At 51.4% G+C, this 17,911-nt stretch overlaps 6 protein-coding genes across 6 annotated transcripts; 2 read left to right on the forward strand and 4 right to left on the reverse strand.

Annotated features, from left to right (window-relative positions):
* Window positions 1–1,181: 1,181 nt before the first annotated feature.
* Window positions 1,182–3,284, reverse strand: SNOG_00913 (hypothetical protein; the record flags this gene model as incomplete). The annotated part of the gene is made up of 3 exons (XM_001791528.1): window positions 1,182–2,017; window positions 2,268–2,568; window positions 2,631–3,284. 3 exons carry the CDS (start codon window positions 3,282–3,284, stop codon window positions 1,182–1,184), a joined length of 1,791 nt encoding a protein of 596 aa, XP_001791580.1.
* Window positions 3,285–4,349: 1,065 nt separating this feature from the next.
* Window positions 4,350–5,251, reverse strand: SNOG_00914 (hypothetical protein; the record flags this gene model as incomplete). The annotated part of the gene is made up of 3 exons (XM_001791529.1): window positions 4,350–4,699; window positions 4,749–5,116; window positions 5,166–5,251. 3 exons carry the CDS (start codon window positions 5,249–5,251, stop codon window positions 4,350–4,352), a joined length of 804 nt encoding a protein of 267 aa, XP_001791581.1.
* A 1,577-nt stretch (window positions 5,252–6,828) lies between these two features.
* Window positions 6,829–8,058, forward strand: SNOG_00915 (hypothetical protein; the record flags this gene model as incomplete). The annotated part of the gene is made up of 1 exon (XM_001791530.1): window positions 6,829–8,058. The coding sequence occupies one exon, from the start codon at window positions 6,829–6,831 to the stop codon at window positions 8,056–8,058; it is 1,230 nt and encodes a 409-aa protein (XP_001791582.1).
* On the reverse strand, window positions 7,648–9,923 carry SNOG_00916 (hypothetical protein; the record flags this gene model as incomplete). Its single annotated transcript, XM_001791531.1, has 4 exons — window positions 7,648–8,018; window positions 8,189–8,812; window positions 8,885–8,959; window positions 9,011–9,923. The coding sequence occupies 4 exons, from the start codon at window positions 9,921–9,923 to the stop codon at window positions 7,648–7,650; spliced, it is 1,983 nt and encodes a 660-aa protein (XP_001791583.1).
* A 1,069-nt stretch (window positions 9,924–10,992) lies between these two features.
* SNOG_00917 (hypothetical protein) lies at window positions 10,993–14,946 on the forward strand (the record flags this gene model as incomplete). The annotated part of the gene is made up of 2 exons (XM_001791532.1): window positions 10,993–12,658; window positions 12,773–14,946. The coding sequence occupies 2 exons, from the start codon at window positions 10,993–10,995 to the stop codon at window positions 14,944–14,946; spliced, it is 3,840 nt and encodes a 1,279-aa protein (XP_001791584.1).
* A 262-nt stretch (window positions 14,947–15,208) lies between these two features.
* SNOG_00918 (hypothetical protein) lies at window positions 15,209–17,873 on the reverse strand (the record flags this gene model as incomplete). Its single annotated transcript, XM_001791533.1, has 2 exons — window positions 15,209–16,512; window positions 16,676–17,873. The coding sequence occupies 2 exons, from the start codon at window positions 17,871–17,873 to the stop codon at window positions 15,209–15,211; spliced, it is 2,502 nt and encodes an 833-aa protein (XP_001791585.1).
* Between the last annotated feature and the right edge of the window lie 38 nt (window positions 17,874–17,911).

The following is a 17,911-nucleotide window of genomic DNA, read 5'->3' on the forward strand; positions in this document are numbered from 1 at the left end:
TGCTGATGCGGGTGAAGTTGCTGCTGGTGAAGTATGTACGATCGTGATTGTGCGCCGAGCTCAGCAAAACGGGAAACGATGTGCAAGCTCGACGCGAAGCCCTGCCCCTGGGTCTCTTTCGTCCATCAAGGTTATCGGGTTGCCAGATTGAGATGTTTGGAAGAGGTCGGAATCATCATCCCCGCTCGCAGATGCGCACGTGGACCACACATGTCGCCGTGTGGATGGTGTGCTTATGTTTTGCCGGTCATCCAACATGCTTACTTACTTTCTGATATTTGCCAACAGCCTAATTTGGCAGACCAGCTTTCATGTCAACCTGGAGCTCTCTGAGTGCAATCGTGAGAAAAGTTTCGGCGTCACAAACTCTCTCCCCAAGTCGTAACATATAACGGCTCCGTCTCTACGGCCCGTTGAAGACGGTATGTAGCCCAGTAAGACGTAACTGTTGCTACGTGAAGTCGGAAATCTGAAGGTTTAGTTGATATTGTTCAGAGCCGCATGCGGTCCAATAATCGAGCTTATCGAACTTACCCCAATGCTCCGTGTCAACAATTCATCGCCTTGTGGGAGCATGCAACTCACTTTGCTTTCCATAACATTTCGGTAACATCTCCGTTAGCGAAACAGTAAGTCGTCTTATTCATCTTCGCGCTGCCAATTCTGGATCAGGCCTTCGCTAGATATGCTCAACTCCTCTCACACGCGACTCGCAACGTTGCGCAACAGCCAGACAGTTTGAACTGCGATCTGCGGAGTAAAACGTGACCAAGCACTGGTGCAATTTGATATGAAGATGAGATCCATGTCGTGCTGAGGTTTCGGAGGAGGAGAAGGCGGTAGGCGAACATGCCTTTCACAAAGCGTGCTTGTACTCGTATGTCACTGAGCCTTCCAGATAGAATGCTTTACAGCACGAGGAATTTGATATGATAAGGCTCAACGCACGTGATCAACGCTGAAACACGATTTATCTTGGGCATGCGACGAATGTTCTTTGCACCTTGTGTTGTCGTGGGTGTCCGTGAAGGCAATGCCAAAATAGCCCAAATGTATACCAAACAGTAGACCAACATTGAATCTTTAGCAAGTGATGAAGTTGTCTCTTTAAGTACAGCTTTTCAACAGCTACGTGTGTTGATCTATGATAAACACTACATAATCTGCATGCTTGGTCAGTCTTACCAAATGTCAATGATCTTGGTAGCCATAGGCCATGGCCTAACCTCTGCACCACAATCCGAGCATAGAAATGGCAACGCTGCCCGGAATAGGTAGCATTGCCCAACGAGAATATAGTGATCTTGCTCCTTTCTCAAAATCACTGGCACGGCGAGTCCAGCTAGAGCCCAGATAGTATCACCTGGCCATATCGATTGGTCGATCCTCCATTCCTTTGCGAAACCCATTGATAAGCGTGTTTCAAAAGTCGTGCTTCCGATCCCCAGATGGTTCACTACATCTTTGAATTCATCGCGCAGTTCCCGCTCCACATGCTTTGGTTCAGCACAGCTATCGTGTACTGTGTGGTCGAAAGTCTTGTATAGATGTGATGCCGCCTCTAAATTGGACAAGGCAAATGAATCGAGTAGGCATTTAGAACATGTGTCTTTATTGCAGAAGGCATCTAGAACACCACGAGGTAGTATGAGCTCACGGCGGTTCGTGGCCATCGGTAGAAACTTCTTGATGATGTCCAAGTAATGCGCCCGGATTCTCAAACAAGGCGGTGTCTTTGCAGGAGGTTCCGTTCGTTCATGTATCCTCACTGGTAATCGTTGCGGCTTGATAGCGAAGTGCGGTTCTCCTGTAGCGTCGATTTGAAGAGCCGTGTTCAAGCTGTCTAACCATAATGAGGAACTTTCCGAACTTGTCGTAGCAGGTGAAGTACGATCAACAACTTCGAGTTGAACATTGTAGTGGTATTCGGCAGCATGCTGCTTTTTCGGTTGTTCTTCTTCCCGCGAGTCGACTGTGTTGGGTTTCTGCCCAGTCGATGATTCAGAGTACCATGATGCTGCCAGTCGTTCCACTTGCAACGTTGAAAATTGTGAAGGTAGAGGCTAAAAATATAGGAGAACAAGGTCAGCAGTACTCTAGCCAAATTGTATACAAGTGGCCCACCTCAAAACTACTCTTCACGTCCCATCGCGGCACCCAACTAGGAACGAAAGGCGTGTCGTTTTGTTCACACAACGCATATAATAAAACATCTACACGTCCTCTATCTCTCAATAGATAGATCGCTATGTCGGTGAATATCTCACAAGGTGTCTGCGAATAGTCCACAGGAACGGCGCTGGCGACCTCAGCGTTAACGAGACCAAGTAAGGCGTAGACTTTATCTCTTCTATCAGTAGCCGAGCAGTTTCTGCTTCGGTGCAATACATCAAGCAAGTCGCCAGCTTCTGGCTGGCTTGAGGGCAGCCAACGTAGTACGCTAGGTGCCCGAAAGTCCAGTGTTTTGCACAAGTTCAACAATGTCGATACCGTGTCGGCAGTCCAGCGTAAAGTCCACTTTCCGACAACAAGCGTAACTATCTTTGCCAGAGCAATCTCTTGCAAAATCTAAGCAAGAGTTAAAAGTGTTAGCTTGGATTTGCATACCGAGTCCGACTGACTATGCTTACCCACACTCGATCAAAATAGGGCATACAAATGAACCTCGCAAATTCGCGACGTGAAGGTGTCTCTTGTCTCTGATTTGATTGGCGCGAGCTTCCATCCAAGAGTCTAAGCACTCTTTCGAAAGATAAACTGGTATCAGTAGTGAGAGAAGCGACAACTTGCGAGGCGTTTGTGTAAATAGTAGCCATGAGCTTCACTTGATGATTCCTTTCAAGGATGCTCTTTTGATCAATGCAGATAGCGTCCACCCAAATCTTCCTATTTCGGCCTTTGAGTCTTAAAGATCGCAGTACTGATTCACAATTTCGGGTGACGGCAATGTTTCCATTACGACACTTGATCTTTGCTGACATTGAGAGGTCGCCATCTTCAGTAGCCCAAGTATAGGACACCGCTTCATAGATAGGCTTGTCAAGAAGATTGACGTGGATTATGTCGCAAGTTATGTCTTCCAGCTCTTTACCGGGATACAGGACGACCAGTCGTATCTCTTGTCCGAGTTCGTAGTTGAGTCGCCTGTACTGGTAGCCTGTCGATGCTGTAAGGTCTGATCCTTGTTCTGGCTTCTCAGCATCTTCGAAAGTCGTTTCACCACAGGAAAGACAGCAGCGGAATCCATCAAACCTCTGAATGTCAGGATGCCGACAGGCGGGCATCTTTACCGTTGGCAGTTGGAGCAGCTTCACGGGGGTGATTGAACCAGTCCTTGTGCGAATGTCAGACTTTCGATAGTTTTTGTAATGAGATGTTGCACATAGTTCAGAGTAGGAACGCTGCTTTCATCAGGCTGAGCAGGGTTTCCAGCAGGCTGTGCTGAGGTGTGCTTGCCACATCGAGCTGTTCGACCCCACTTAGTTGCATACAATCGGCAAACAACCACGATTACTTCGACACCACTCCAACAACAATATCTTGAGATACCACTTACCCGCATTCAGAAACTAATACCGGAAAGAGATTTACAAGAAGTAGTCGGAAAAGCTCGACCGATTTGATCTTCACTGTTGAGTAGTTACTCAAATTTGAGCTTTCAAGGTTTCGTGTGAGCGCAACACATTTCATGACAGCGCACAGCTCTTCCAGCAATCGCGAATCCGCAGACCATGAGCCGATTCATGAGAGGTTATTCTTGTTTGCAATCTGGTGACTAACATGCACTGCCCGATCTAAAAGACGAAGGAGATAGAAACTGTCTGAACATATGGTGAATCAAAGGATTTCTCAAGTGTCGCTCTCGAATCTAGTTCGAAGCTTACTGAAAGCGAATCCGGTATACAATCTACGCCTGTGACAATTGACACGTGGAAGCCAGAGAGCTTGATGACTGCTTACAAGTAAGCACTTCGCATGCACCATGCAGACCTGCTAGTCACGTAAAAGAGCGTTAATTGATTTGAGGAACGGCAGACGGACGCATCTCAGGTAGTTACTGTCATTGTCCATGTAAGGACCGAGATTCAAAAGATGATGTTGAAATAAATTCCAGATATGGTTAGATGATCAGCGAGGTGGCGGAGCACTTTTGCTGCGGCACAAAAGTGATATTTTGGGAACTGCACATATGTAGCATCAACTGCCGAGACAGCTTTTACACGATAATGATTTGTCAAGATTATTGTAAATCTATGTAGAACCGAACTGTGAATCTCTAGGTCAGACTCTGTAGGTGCACAAAGCAGCAGTAAACTACAGCCTTGCGTAATCGAACACCATTGTATATCCTACAAAGCTGATCCTGGGGCCATATCGCTTGTCTGATTCGTTGGTGTTGCTAGGTCGTTGTTGAATTCTCCTTGCTGTATGTCCGGCGAAGTCTGTGGTGTTTCGAGCTCCGCTATCACCCGAGTTGTGCTAGATGGTAATTCCGAGATGCCATGGGGTCTATAAGAGACTGCTTCGCCTGGGAGCTCCGAGGTTCTGTGTCCGGCAGGCGGTGTCGTATTTGCTGGCAGTTCTTGAAGACCATCGGCTTCCTGCCTGTACGCCTGGTACGACCGACGATTTGAAGAATCCTTAGGGGGCGGAATTGGTTGATAGAATTGCGAGTTTGGCGAGGAATATGTAGGCGGCGCTGAAAAATCGTCAGTAAAGTACCTAAAAAGGATTTGGAGTATACCTACGCGATTGTCCCACAAATTGCGCTGATGTATTATCTTCGAATCTCTGTCTCATTTTCGGTGTGGAAGCCGCGCCAGCTTCATCGTGAGCGACTTGTTGCTTGCGCTTCCTCCTGCGGCAGAGGAAGAAGACGATAAATCCGACCAGAATGGCGGCACCAAGACTTCCTCCAACTGCGCCTCCGATAACGGCCCCGTTGTTAGAGCTACTACTTGAAGCGTTGCTTGGGGCACTGCTTGGAGTACTTGTGGGGCTCGGCGATGCTGATGGCGCGTATGCAGCAAACTGCTCAGGTCTGCCCAAGAATGCAGGAACTAGATCGCCTTCTTTACAAGATGGTTTGTCCGTACAAGGGTTTGATTTACAGCATCTACATAGGTTAGCCACGATCAGAAAGTGTTATCTGGGATGTTGCCCACCCCCAGAATGTTGGTGCAGCACTACAGCTGAAGAAATTGCTTCCAGTCTCACAGCTTGCATCTGGAAATTTACCAAAGTCGGCCATGGGAAACCCTCCTGATCGGACATTTCCTTGCACGCAACCGTTTGAGCAGGGATCGGAGGTGCAACAACCGACAAACTTCGAACTTTCAGCTCCACAGGCGTACCTTCACTGCTTGTTAGTATGAAGTATATAGAAAACTGATCATATCACTCACCATTGCCCTCCACTTGGACAAGTGAGCTTCGTAGCATTGGACATCGTCGTGTTGCACCTCGTGATTGTTGCAGGAAAGTGAACAGTTACACTTGACAGGTGCTGTGACGTATGGATGGAGGAGTGAGAACAGATGAAAGTGCAGAACGGGGATTATCTTGCAAGGATCTTTGTCAAAGAGCGCACAGTGTGCTACTTGGTGGTCAATACCGCGCGCGTGTTACCATCCCTGACCGGGGCACAGTCGTTGGCCTCGTCGTGATAAACACAACCCTCTGATTGGGTAATCTTCGCTCAAATCGGCGTAGTATTTTAGCAACCCAGCGTGGCAGTGGAGATCTTGTCTATAAATTTGGTAACGGACAGAGGCCTGACGGCGTTGTCATTGAGCTTGCTGCTACAAGTGGCTAGTGTAGGATTACGCCCACCTCAGCACGTACACAAACAATCGGATTGCTGACACGGCACGGTCAAAGTGATGAGCCTCATGCGGCGCCAACTGCGCCTCCAATAAGCCGAACAAAGGGATGAACAAGAAAACGTCCCACGCGCATCCAATTTCTTGGCGAGAGGGAGTGATTCCCGTAGTTTTGCTCTCAGCTCACCGCCACGCGATCATCATTTCAGCGCACGAACAAATGATGTCAGTCATTGGGTGTCACCGTTTGTTTCAAGAGCAGCGGTGTCGTATGTGAAGAGCATCGGGATCTCTGAGCCGGTCTTTTGTCGTAGTGATCGCTCAAAGAATTGGCACTTTCAGTATACGGATGAAGGGTGAAGTGCCGTCATACTGGAAAACAGTGTTGATGAGGCAGTCTAGATGAACAGCGCCCCGTGCTGAGTCGTAGAGGTGTCAGCCGCTTTGAGGCGTGGATCGAGCTTTGTGCCAGTTTGTAGAACATGTCGGTCGTGCTGATAAGTGTCGCATGTTGATCTATCGAATTCACATGGTGTGTAAAACTGACCCTGCACGATACCGTGCATAATTTGACTGAGGGTCTGCTGGGCCAGCCTGAAGTAACAAATGGGCCCCCAGCTCAAGAGTCAAGGATGGGGGCAGAGGATGATCTGGAAAGGTCAGATTGATTGGAGCGAACAAGCTGCGACAGAATTCGTAACGGAAGTCCGTGTTTTATGAGACATGTTTGACGAGTCTCTCATGGCATTGCTTTTGAACTACAGAACGGAAGGCGAAAGCTGCTGGAAAGATGAGGTCGAGCTGAGACGATGATGTCATCATACGCTAACCTGTTTTAAATACAACGCCTTCCCTAGTTTGGTTTGCTTCGTTCACTTCACTGCAAACTCTAACTGTATACTTGAACAAACACGGGTCCATAATAGTTGTCAGAAGTGGGACTATGAGTGAATTGTGACAATTGCGAGAGATCGCAGACACGACCACAAGTCGTTGCTCAACTACAATGAACGTACCCGCCAGCCTGGCGCGAGACATTTCGCCTCCACAGCCCCTAAAGAGACGGAGGACAGCCGGGATTTCTTCGCCAGCTGCTGCATATTTACCAAATCCGAATATTGAGCCCACTATAGTAGCGATTGAAGCTGGCAAAGCAAAGATTGATGATCACCTGTCCTACTTCAAGAACCACCTCGCGAAATCGCATCGTCAAACTCCTGCAGATGTAGCACGCTTGTCGATATCAGATTTCGCTACACTGTATCACGGTAATGAAAATGAGCACGGAAGACACTTCGTCATTCATCAGCACAACCATCCGCGCGCCGGAGTACATTATGATCTGCGCCTGCAGTTTTCCAAGACGAGTAGCATGTCATTCGCAGTTCCCAAAGGCTTGCCAGGTAATCCAAACTCGAAGAGTATTGGACGTATGGCCATAGAGACGCGGGTACACAACTACTGGAATCATCTCATTGAGAGTGCGAGTAGCAAGACGGGAAGTCTGCTCATTTGGGACACCGGAACGTACGAAGTGCTGCCGAGGAAGACAGGTGGTAGAAATAGGAAGGGGATGCCTAGCCCGCAGACTACAGACGATGAAGAAACCGAATTGGATTCAGATGAAGAGACGTCAAGGAAGCCAACGAGAACAACAGGCATCGAACACGAGAATGACAAGCTTATCACCGCGTTTCAAACTCGATATATACGTCTTCGCCTTCACGGTACGCGTCTGCCCAAGAATTACACGATCGTAATGCGACTACCTACCAATGAAATCATCCAACATCCCACTGTCCGTCGAAAGAGCCGGCACAAGCCTTTAGTACACAAAATTAAGCTTCAGTCCGACTCCGAAGCTGAAGATCAAGTCGACCTTCAAAACCCTATGTCTGTTCCAGGAGAAGAAATCGACACAGATACCGATGAAGATGTCCAAACTAGAGCAACCAACGCGTATCCTGGCTCGACGAACGACATCGGATCGATACACCAGCGACACTGGTTCATGCAGCTCGATCGACAAAACAGCGGTTTTGTTGTAGATGACACAAGCGGCGGGAAAGTCAAGTGGGTACGCGGCCCAGATGGTAGTGGCTTTGAGCCTTTCCTCGTCCGTGGGCGCGACTACGAAAGAAGCGTCGTCACAGGTCGTCTCGCACGAGAGGTTGAAAGCGACCAAGGTGTATACAACTTTGTGGGTAGAGCAGGATGGATGGGAATCGAACATTGAACTATCTACCGAAAGCTCTAGGATACTAAAGGAGAGGGAAAAGAAAAACACTCAAGTAATATCTAATAATAAGCATTCCCACTCCTCGTCGTCATCCTCCCACCACTCCCACTATCTTTCCTTGCCTTACTCATCTTCCCCGCCGCCGCAGCCTTACTCACACTCGCACGCGTACTCGCCCTCGCAGGCTTGCACACCGGACTCGCAGGATAATTCGGATCCTCGCTATCTTCCTCAAGCGCGATCGGCGCTTCTACGAAAACCACGCTCTTTTGTCTCTTGTTGTCGCGAAGGACCTTTTTGATGGATGATTTGGGCGTCTCGTATGGCTGAGAGCCGAGACTGGGTTTGCGCTTGAGTGGGGTCGGGTCAGGACGGATGGCAGACACGCTGGAAGCTGTTGCTGTTACGGGCTTGGGGTTCTTGGGAGGACGGCCGCGGGGTTTTTTGATGGGGATGGCGACGTGGGATAGGGTTCTGGTGGTGGCCGCGGTGGTTGTCTTGGGTCGTGTGCTAAAGGTGGCTGGTGCAGCTGGAGTAGACTTGGGTCGCGTACTGAAGGTGGCTAGTGGGGTTGGCTTGGACTTGAGCCGTGTGCTGAAGGTGGTTGGAGGAGTTGGAGTTGCCTTTGCCTCTGTACAGGATGCTGGGTGGACGACACTTTCACGTCGCACTTCCTTGCTGATACGTCTAAATGCTGGAGATGAGGCGCGTTGCGAGATAGCGGTAGTCTTGGTGAGCTTGCGAGGTGGTACTGGATCATAATCAGTATGACGGATGCATGTGTCGTTCACAATCGGCGAGGAATGACTTGGTGTAATCTTACCAGTGGTAGCGGACTGAAAGGTTCGAGATTTGGTTGGCGAAGCGTTCAGCTTGCTGCGTAGTCGGTCGGGTGCCCCTGGTGACTATTAGATCTCCTGAACTTAACACATTCAAAACTTGTACTCACACTGGTGGTCCACGTTGAAATTCTCAAGGAAGAGGCGCGGAACATAATCCTTCTTTCCTCCATTTGTCTGGTCCCTCTCAAAGAACTTGTCCACAACCTTCTGGAGATGAAGCTTCGTTCCGAGCTTGTTGACCGCCACCTGGTCCTCATCGCTCACTGTCGGAAGCTTGAATCGTGAACCTGACTCATAGAGCGGCAACTCGAAGTACTGCTGCATCTGTGGGATTTCCAAAGGTACGATGGTTTCTGCCGTAGCAGCATCCTTGGGGCGATTGATATCGAAATCAATTTTCATACTCTCCCAGTGCGCCATCATGAGTGTTTCAGGGAAAGGGAGAGACGCTGGATAGTCGCTGTGCCAGCTTTCAATCTCACTGTCGCCACCGTACTTGAAAGAACGCACTCTCTGCACCTTTTCCTCGGACACTAGGCTCCTTGGAGCCAAAACGTTGGAGGTTCGTCGCTTGGAAGGGGCAGGAGTTGGAGTCGGGCTTTGGGAGTCGCCGCGATACAGTGCTTCCTCTTCGAAAGCCATTGGGCTATCAATATAAGCAAGCTCATCGTGGCTATCCATGTCAAAAGAATCTTGCTGTGCAGCATTGCCAAAGTCGCGTCTGACGCCGATGACCAGAGCTCGAACTTGTTGGTAAAGCTCGTGACTAAACATAGGTCCTTGGTGAGGAAGCTGGTTCAGCAGAGTCTCGTCAATACGATTGACACGATCCATATAGGTGGCGTGAGAGTCATTTCCGCCTTCGTGTTGTAGGTAGTTGACGGCCTGCGCAAGTCGGCGATCGTTGGCGTCCTTCCGTGAAGTATCATCGTCGCTGACCAAGTAAATCTCTTCAGCATCGGAGATTTCTATCACGCTTGAGGACGTCTCAGTTGCTTCGAGACTGCGTCTGTAAGACATGATAGCTATCGGTCGAATTTCCCGTGAAAAAGGGTCTCGTGTGCAGTTGACGAGGAGTAATTAATGGCTTGTGCAACTAGGTGAGGCACAAAAACGTTCTGCTTGAAGGAATGGGAAGCTAAAATTGAACCAGCTCTTTCCAAATCATGGAACTACTCGAGGAGGTATACTTCTGAGGAGCAGTCTTTGTTGTGCTGTTGACAAAGGCATAGAAGCGAACAGCTGTTGCACCTCTCCGCAAACGGGCAGTCCTCATGTTTGTTTGTTACCCGTCCGTAAAGCCTCACATCCTTTGTGCGCGCCGAGAGGAGACAAACGGGTGTCATCAAGCGTGGAGCTTGCGGGCTATTGGCGTTTTGTCGATGCTGTGTTCGAAACCCTGTGCAAGGGATGTTGGCGCACACAACACATGGAACATCGAGGTCAACGTGGACCCAACAAAGTTCGGTAGAGAAACGTCGAAACAAGAGATTGGGAGACATATGAAACAACTTGCGAAAGAGTGTGCATTGGTTGAGAATATAGGAATGCGCAGGATGAAGGGATTTCTGGAGAGTGAGCCTAGGGGAGGGTTATGTCCGTAAATTCCAAAATTTTGTTAATCATTACACTATAACACTGCGTCGAGTTCATGGCGATAGCAGCCCCTCTGGTATCTGGTCTCTGGTCTCTGGTCTTTGGTCTCTGATCAAGGAAACATATGTGCATGCTGACAGAGGACGGCCAACCTTGGAAACGTGGATGTTGCTTTGTTCTCCCGCGTGCAGCATGGTGACCTTGCATAAGACCATCGCACGTCAGACGCAATTCGGTATAGCTTTGCTCAAAGTGCTACGAGATGGACGGTTAATAAAATGCAGTGTAGTAGAATACACGCACAGCCTGTGTCTGTTAGACGTGTCTGGTGAAGGCAGGAATGACCTGACGCGCAGAGGCTTGGCAAGACGTCATCGACACGCTTCTTACGCGATGTCACAAGGCAGCCAGCTTCAATCACTTTTCGCACGCAGGACCAACGCGAAGCTCTTCTTCATTGACGATCAATGGACTCAGTACTTAGAGGGCCGCCATGGGTGTCACTGGCCTCTGGACTGTCCTGCAGCCATGCGCGCGACCGATCAAGATCGAAACGCTGAACAAGAAGCGCCTCGCAGTCGATGCCTCCATCTGGATCTACCAATTCCTCAAGGCCGTGCGCGACAAGGAGGGTAATGCACTGCGAAACAGCCATATAGTCGGATTCTTCCGCCGCGTATGCAAGCTCCTCTTTATCGGCATCAAGCCTGTCTTCGTCTTCGATGGTGGCGCGCCGGTGCTCAAGCGACAGACCATCAACAACCGCAAGTCGCGCCGCGAGGGCAGACGCGAAGATGCCGTTAGAACAGCCGGAAAGCTGCTTGCAATACAAATGCAGAGGGCGGCTGAGGAGGAAGAGAAGAAGCGGAAGGAGGCTGTACGGCACCCGCGCAACCAGGAGGAGCAGGAGGCCATACCCGAGAACTTGGTGTACGCGGAAGAAATTCTGCAGTCACAGCAGGAGCGCACCGAGAACAGAAAGTTCAAGAAGAAGGACCAATACCATTTGCCTGATCTGGGAAAGTCTATGAACGAAATGGGTGGTGCAGACGATCCTCGCGTCATGTCGCTCGAAGAGCTGGAGGAATATGCGAGACAGTTCGACAGGGGCGAGGATATCAATGTCTACGATTTCTCCAAGATTGACTTCGAAGGTCACTTCTTCCAGAGCTTGCCAGCCGCCGACCGATACAACATTTTGAACGCAGCCCGACTGCGGAGTCGGCTGAGGATGGGATACTCCAAGGAGCAGTTGGATACAATGTTCCCAGATAGAATGGCATTCTCCAAGTTTCAGATCGAGCGGGTACGTGAGCGCAATGAGCTTACGCAACGTCTAATGAACCTTAATGGCATGAACGACGATATGGTTGGCGTTGGAGGAGCGAATCGTGTCGCGGGCGAAAGAGGTCGTGAATACGTGCTCGTGAAAAATGATGGAGTTGAGGGTGGCTGGGCGCTCGGTGTCGTGACGAATAGAGATGAGGGCAAGGCACATAAGCCCATAGACGTCGATCTTCCGCCGCCTGCTGAGGAAGACGAAGATTGGGAGGAAGACGAAGATTTTGAGGATGTGCCCATTGAAGGACTAAACCGACTGCCTAAGCCCAAGCCTGGTCTGAGTGCGGAGGACAAGGAAGGACGAGAGTTCATCTCGAATGAATTGGCAAAGCGACGTCGAAAGTTCTACAACTCGCGAAAGCCACGACCCACGCAGCCGAGACCACGAAAAGTTTCACCTGTGAACCAGGACCCAGACTCGCTGTTCTTAGCTGAAGAGAATGAGGATGAAGAGTGGGAAAATGTGCCTGCGGCCGATGATGCCGAACTATTCGAAGACGCCGGAGACGACGTCGAAGATGATATGTTACAACAGGCGATAGCGCTATCCATGCAACCAAATGGTGACGAGGAGCAAGTGGCAGAACAATCTGAGGACGACCCAGTTCGCGAGGTCTTCCAGCAGAAGCGTGCTGCAGACGCCAACCCCTTTGCAGGTGTGAAAGGACGAGGTTTAGCTATTGCGCGTTTGGCCAACCAGCGTAGCAGCAAATTGGCTCCGAAAGGACCTTTCGAGGGCAGTGATAGTGAAGAGGATGACATGAACTTGCAGGCAGCTTTGGCTGAGTCGCGGAAGTCGAAAAGACCAGTCAAACCTCGTCAGTCTTCACCATCTTCGTCAAAGGTAGTTGCGCCTGCGGTAAAACCTACACCGAAAGCCATTAATGCTCCTGGATTTGACGGGCCCTTACCATTTGAAAGACTCAATCTAGGCAATTCCATCCTGGGCAAGAAGAAGATGGAAAAGATCGAGGCTGAGAATGCAGGCGGTTTCGAGAAGAAACTAGACCAGGACAAGAAGGATGCAGCTCCTTTGCCTCCATGGTTTGCTGGTGAACGTGACCTTGGGAATGATTTGCAGGCCCAGCGAGAAGAAGAAAAGCAGCAATGGGAAGAGGCGAAACAGGAGGAAAAAGCACGTTTCCAATTCCAAGAGTTGCCGACGATACGCAAGCAGGATACTCGAGAAGTAATCGACCTTGATGCACCTCCCAGTCAAGCTCAGAGTCAAGAGGTTGTAGCCATCGATTCGGACGAAGAAGATGCTTTGATGGAAGATGCGCCAGCTGTCGATGCTGAGGTGAGAATAGGTGACTTGGCAGATAAATTGCGAGCTGAGCCACCAAAGCCCTTGTCTCCGCAACAAGGATCACCGCCTCGACAGAATCCTGCGTTGGTGAAGAAGACTCCTTTCGCCGACGATTCGGACGATGAGCCCGTGGACTGGTCAGAAAGTGAGCCCGAAGATGAGAAACGTGCACAAGCTACAGTAAAAGCAGCCGAAGTGGCTGAGCAGCCAGCACCCCGCGAGCCTACTAGATCACCATCAGAAGAGTTCGAGGATGTTCCTATGGACAACCCTAAGACTACGAACGACCTTCCCAAAGTATCCTCTCCACAAACTAATGGCCAGCATACCGCTGAAACGGTTGCCCAACCCGCCAAGTCACCCTCGCCAGACTTCGAAGACGTACCAATACGTACAGAACCACCCTCTCGACCGAAGCGACGCCATCGGTCTCCATCACCTGCTGAGCTGCAGGGTCCAGATGATCTTGACATCCCCATCGTCCCATATGGCGGTATAGCAGAAGATACAGCACATCTTGATATCCCTGGAAATGACTCTGATCAGTACTCTGACCCCGAAGATGCTGAGTTGTTTGCTTCTTTAGCTGCAGAAGCAGAGGAGCATGAGCGCTTCGCCAAGGAGGTCACCAACAATGCCGCCACCAAAGTCAACTTTGACGAGGAACTCAAGTCTCTCCGCGCGCAACAGAAGAAAGACCGTCGTGATGCTGATGAAGTGACGCAGAGCATGATCACTGAATGTCAACACCTGTTGACCTTATTCGGATTACCATACATTACAGCGCCCATGGAAGCAGAAGCTCAATGCGCAGAGCTCGTGCATCTGGGTCTCGTAGACGGCATCGTAACCGACGACTCAGACACATTCCTCTTCGGCGGCACACGCGTCTACAAAAACATGTTCAACGCCGCCAAATTCGTCGAGTGCTATCTCGCCAACGACCTCGTCTCCGAATTCAGCCTCACGCGCGACAAAATGATTGCAATCGCACAACTCCTCGGATCCGACTACACAACCGGCATCCCAGGCATCGGCCCCGTCACCGCTCTCGAACTCCTCGCCGAATTCCCAGACCTCCAGGACTTCAAAGACTGGTGGACCGGCGTGCAAAACAACACCATCCCCAAAGACGCAGACAAAAACAGCGCGTTCCGCCGCCGCTTTCGCCGCGGCCAAGCCACGAAACTCTTCCTCCCGCCAGGCTTCCCGGACCAACGTGTCGCAGACGCATACCTGCATCCCGAAGTCGACTCGGACCCCGAGCCCTTCCAGTGGGGCGTGCCCGATCTCGCCGCACTCCGCACTTTCTTGAGCTCCCAGATTGGATGGAGCTGGGAGCGCACGGACGAGGTGCTCGTCCCCGTCATCAGGGATATGAATCGCAGAGAGAAGGAGGGTACGCAGGCGAATATTACGCGCTTCTTTGAAGGCGGGGTGGGTGCGGGCGCGTTTGCGCCCAGGGTGAGGGGTGCAGAAGGGCCGAGTGGGAAGAAGAAGGGGAAGGGAGCGGCGGGGAAGAGGTTGGGTGCGGCGTTGTCGAAGTTGGCGGAGAGGGAGGGCGCGAGAGGTGGGGTTGATGATGAGGGGGAAGGGGAGGTACAGCCGAAGAGTCTGGCTGGTGCGGCGGCGGAAGAGGAAAGCGTGACGGCGACGCGCAAGAAGAGGAAGGGCGGGAGTAAAGCGACTTCGGTTGCTGATGAGGATGACTTTGCTGCGGAGGAGGAGGAAGACGAGGCGTATGAGGAGCCGAAGAAGAAGAGAGCGAGGAAGACTCGCAAGGGGAAAGCTGCATAGTCAAGCGTTCAGAGATGTACCAAATCTCATGTAGATCCATAGTGAACCAACTCTTGAATGTGCATAATCGCCAACAAAGAAGTATTATGTAAACTAGTCTGTACGGGCTATCAACTGTGACAGAAAGTAACGGGAGCATTCAACTGCCTGGAGATATACATGGTACCGTTCGGCCTCAGTAGCAACGGTAAAACCCTGTGTATAGCTTCAGCCTATGGGATGAGCTGTTCCCTGCTACCGATCAAAATTTAGACGCTCCTCTCTACAACCCCTTCCCCTCAAGTCCCAGCCCAACAGCACTCTGCACCTCCTCCCCATCCCCCTCATTGTCCCCAAACTCCGCTGGCTCGCCATAGACCTCCGCATCCTGCGCCCCAGCATCAACATCGCCGCGCCTATACCGTCCCGCGCGGCCCTCATCATCCGATCCCTCGCCCTCCACAAACGCACTACTCCGCCTCCGAATCTCCTCAAGAAAGTCGCTATTCCGATGCTGCGGGCGTCCATGCGTGCGCGCCTGCAAATCCCTGACCTCCTTCGGCGGCCGCAGCTCGAACATGGAGTTCGGCCGATCATGATGCGTGAATGGTGACAGTGAGCGGGACGGATCCTTTGGCGTCGACGGGTGGCTGTCGCGCGGAGACTTGGTGTTCCACCAGCCTGTCAGCCGGGCAGATAGCGAAGGACTATTCGGCGTGTCGGTAAGTGCTTTCGGGTCGGTGCGCAAATCCGCAAGGCCCTTTTTATTCTTACGCGTGAATGTGAAGCCAAGGGGGAGCGTGATGGGCGAACCCGGGCGGGAGAAATCGGCGGACGACGAGGATTCGGAGCCAGATAGCGGGTAGATGGCTTCCTCGGACGGGCTTTTGCTTTTTGTGCGCTTGAGGAGACCTTGGAGGTCGTCCTCTGATAGGACAGCCTGGATATCCTCCCGGATTCCACGAGGGCGGTATTGCCGTCTTCCTTGCTGGATTAAATGCTCTAGCTTGGCGCGGTTGGCGATGAATTTCAGCTTTGGGAAGGCTGATTGCTGACCGACGTGGATCATGCGGGCCAGACGCTGCGGTGTGGGGTCGGTGAGGATGTAAAAGAAGTCGGAAGGGATGGATTTGGGCCAAATTGTGATTGTGCCGCTGAAACGTTGAAGCCAAATTTCGCTCCAATCTTGGCCGAGGGGTCGCGGCAGTAATTCCAGGTGGCGGAGTACCTTCAGCCATTTGTTCAGGTCGAGCTTCAAGTATTGTTCGGTCGCGGAGCCTATGAAGCCTCCACGCCACCCTCGACCTCTCCGGTGGGTGACGGGTCTACCGACTGAGCCACGAGAGGAGAAAAAGAAAATGTTGATGTGTGGGTTGACCTGGCTGACGATGGAGAATCGAACATTGAAGTGCAGATTCAGCGCCTTTAAGGGTATGTCGGTCCTCAGGCTTCCATCTTTCCACTTGTGCCCGAAGGAGTACGGCGATAGTGTTCCATCCCGGTTCTTCTTCATGAGCACGACCGGGTTCAGTATACCGGGCACGGCGGCTGACGCCAGTACTGCAGACCACACGACGCAATCCGGAGCTGGACCATGATCAGTATCTCGAGCCAATTGCTTATAAAGTAGCCCATCAAAACGAACCTGTTATGTGATTCGCGAGTATAGTCGGCGAATGAGGATCTGATGGTACGCAGGATACATTCAGGATCCGCCCAGAGCGTTGATATGCTTCCTTAAATGTCATACTTCCTCGCGTCATCCAAGCGCACTTTTTGGCCCAGTCCACGCTATCAAAGCGAGCACCAGTAGCATACCACCGCTTCATCCACGTCCAGGTATCCTCGTGGCAGGCAGTAATGCGGCCAGCCAATGCGGGCACCAACACCTTCTTGAGTTCCTCATCGGTCCTTGTGCAGAGCAATGCAGCCACTAAAGCTCCCCCCGAGGTACCTGTGATGATTTCCGGGAGAACGCCAGCGTCAAGTAGAGCCTTGGCAACGCCGAAGTGATAGTATGCAAATGTCGCTCCTCCAGACAAACAAAGAGCCGTGCGCCCAAAATTACTGCCCAAGTGTTTAAAAAGCGCTCGCTTGTTTTCAGCGTCGAGCTGACTGCTGTTAAGGAGGAAAGCCAGAGAAGCTTCAGCCTCCTCGATGAAGCTCTGCACAGCGTCCTTTGTGCCATAGTACGTCTCGCTGTATAATCTGGGGTTCTCGAAACCACAGAAGTTGTTCTTGATGCAAGCTTCCAGGAGTGCGCGGAGGTCTTCGACAGCTCGAGGCTGGCCATCGACGTGCTTCTCGGTGGATTTGCCCGTCTCATCAGATTCGGCCCTCTGTCGCAGCTTCACCAGCTGCTCGTGTACTTTCCGGATTGTCTTGGAGTCGTAGTAGCTGTAGCTCGGGTTCTTCTTCCAGTCGTCACTTCCGAGGTGTGTATCTAGTTGCTGTGCGCACTTGATCCATTCTTCGTATGATGAAGCATTCTGGAGTTGTCTCCGTAGCTTCTGCCGTGTCCCTCGCCATGTGACCATGTGCTCATATAGATAGATGTATAGCCGCGTGAATACGTAAGCAATACTGAGGAACAGCAGCCAGCCAAGCACGACGACAAGCAGCGGCCATTTCAGCAGGACGTAGACGAAGCCTTCACGTGTCTCGTCCTTGCCTCGCCGCGGAGGTGCCTTGCTCTTCTTCCGCCGCCGCACGCGCTGGTGGATCGGCTTCCAGTCATTGTTCGCCGAGAACTTTCCCGTCTCGGGCTGCGGTGCGGTGAGGTCTTCGGTCGATGGCGAGAGGTGGTCGGGGGCAGCTAGCGCTTTGGCGAACTCGGCGAAGTCATCTTCGTTGATGAAGTCGTTGTTGTAGTCGGGGAGGAGGGTGAAGTCGAAAGCAGAGGACGAGTAGGGCTCTGGGCCATCCGACTCTTTCTTCACGTCAGTCATAGCAATGGGTCGGGGATACGGCGCGTCGCATCGTCAAG

This window comes from Parastagonospora nodorum, assembly GCF_000146915.1.
Source record: "Parastagonospora nodorum SN15 chromosome Unknown scaffold_1, whole genome shotgun sequence".
NCBI lineage: Eukaryota > Fungi > Ascomycota > Dothideomycetes > Pleosporales > Phaeosphaeriaceae > Parastagonospora > Parastagonospora nodorum.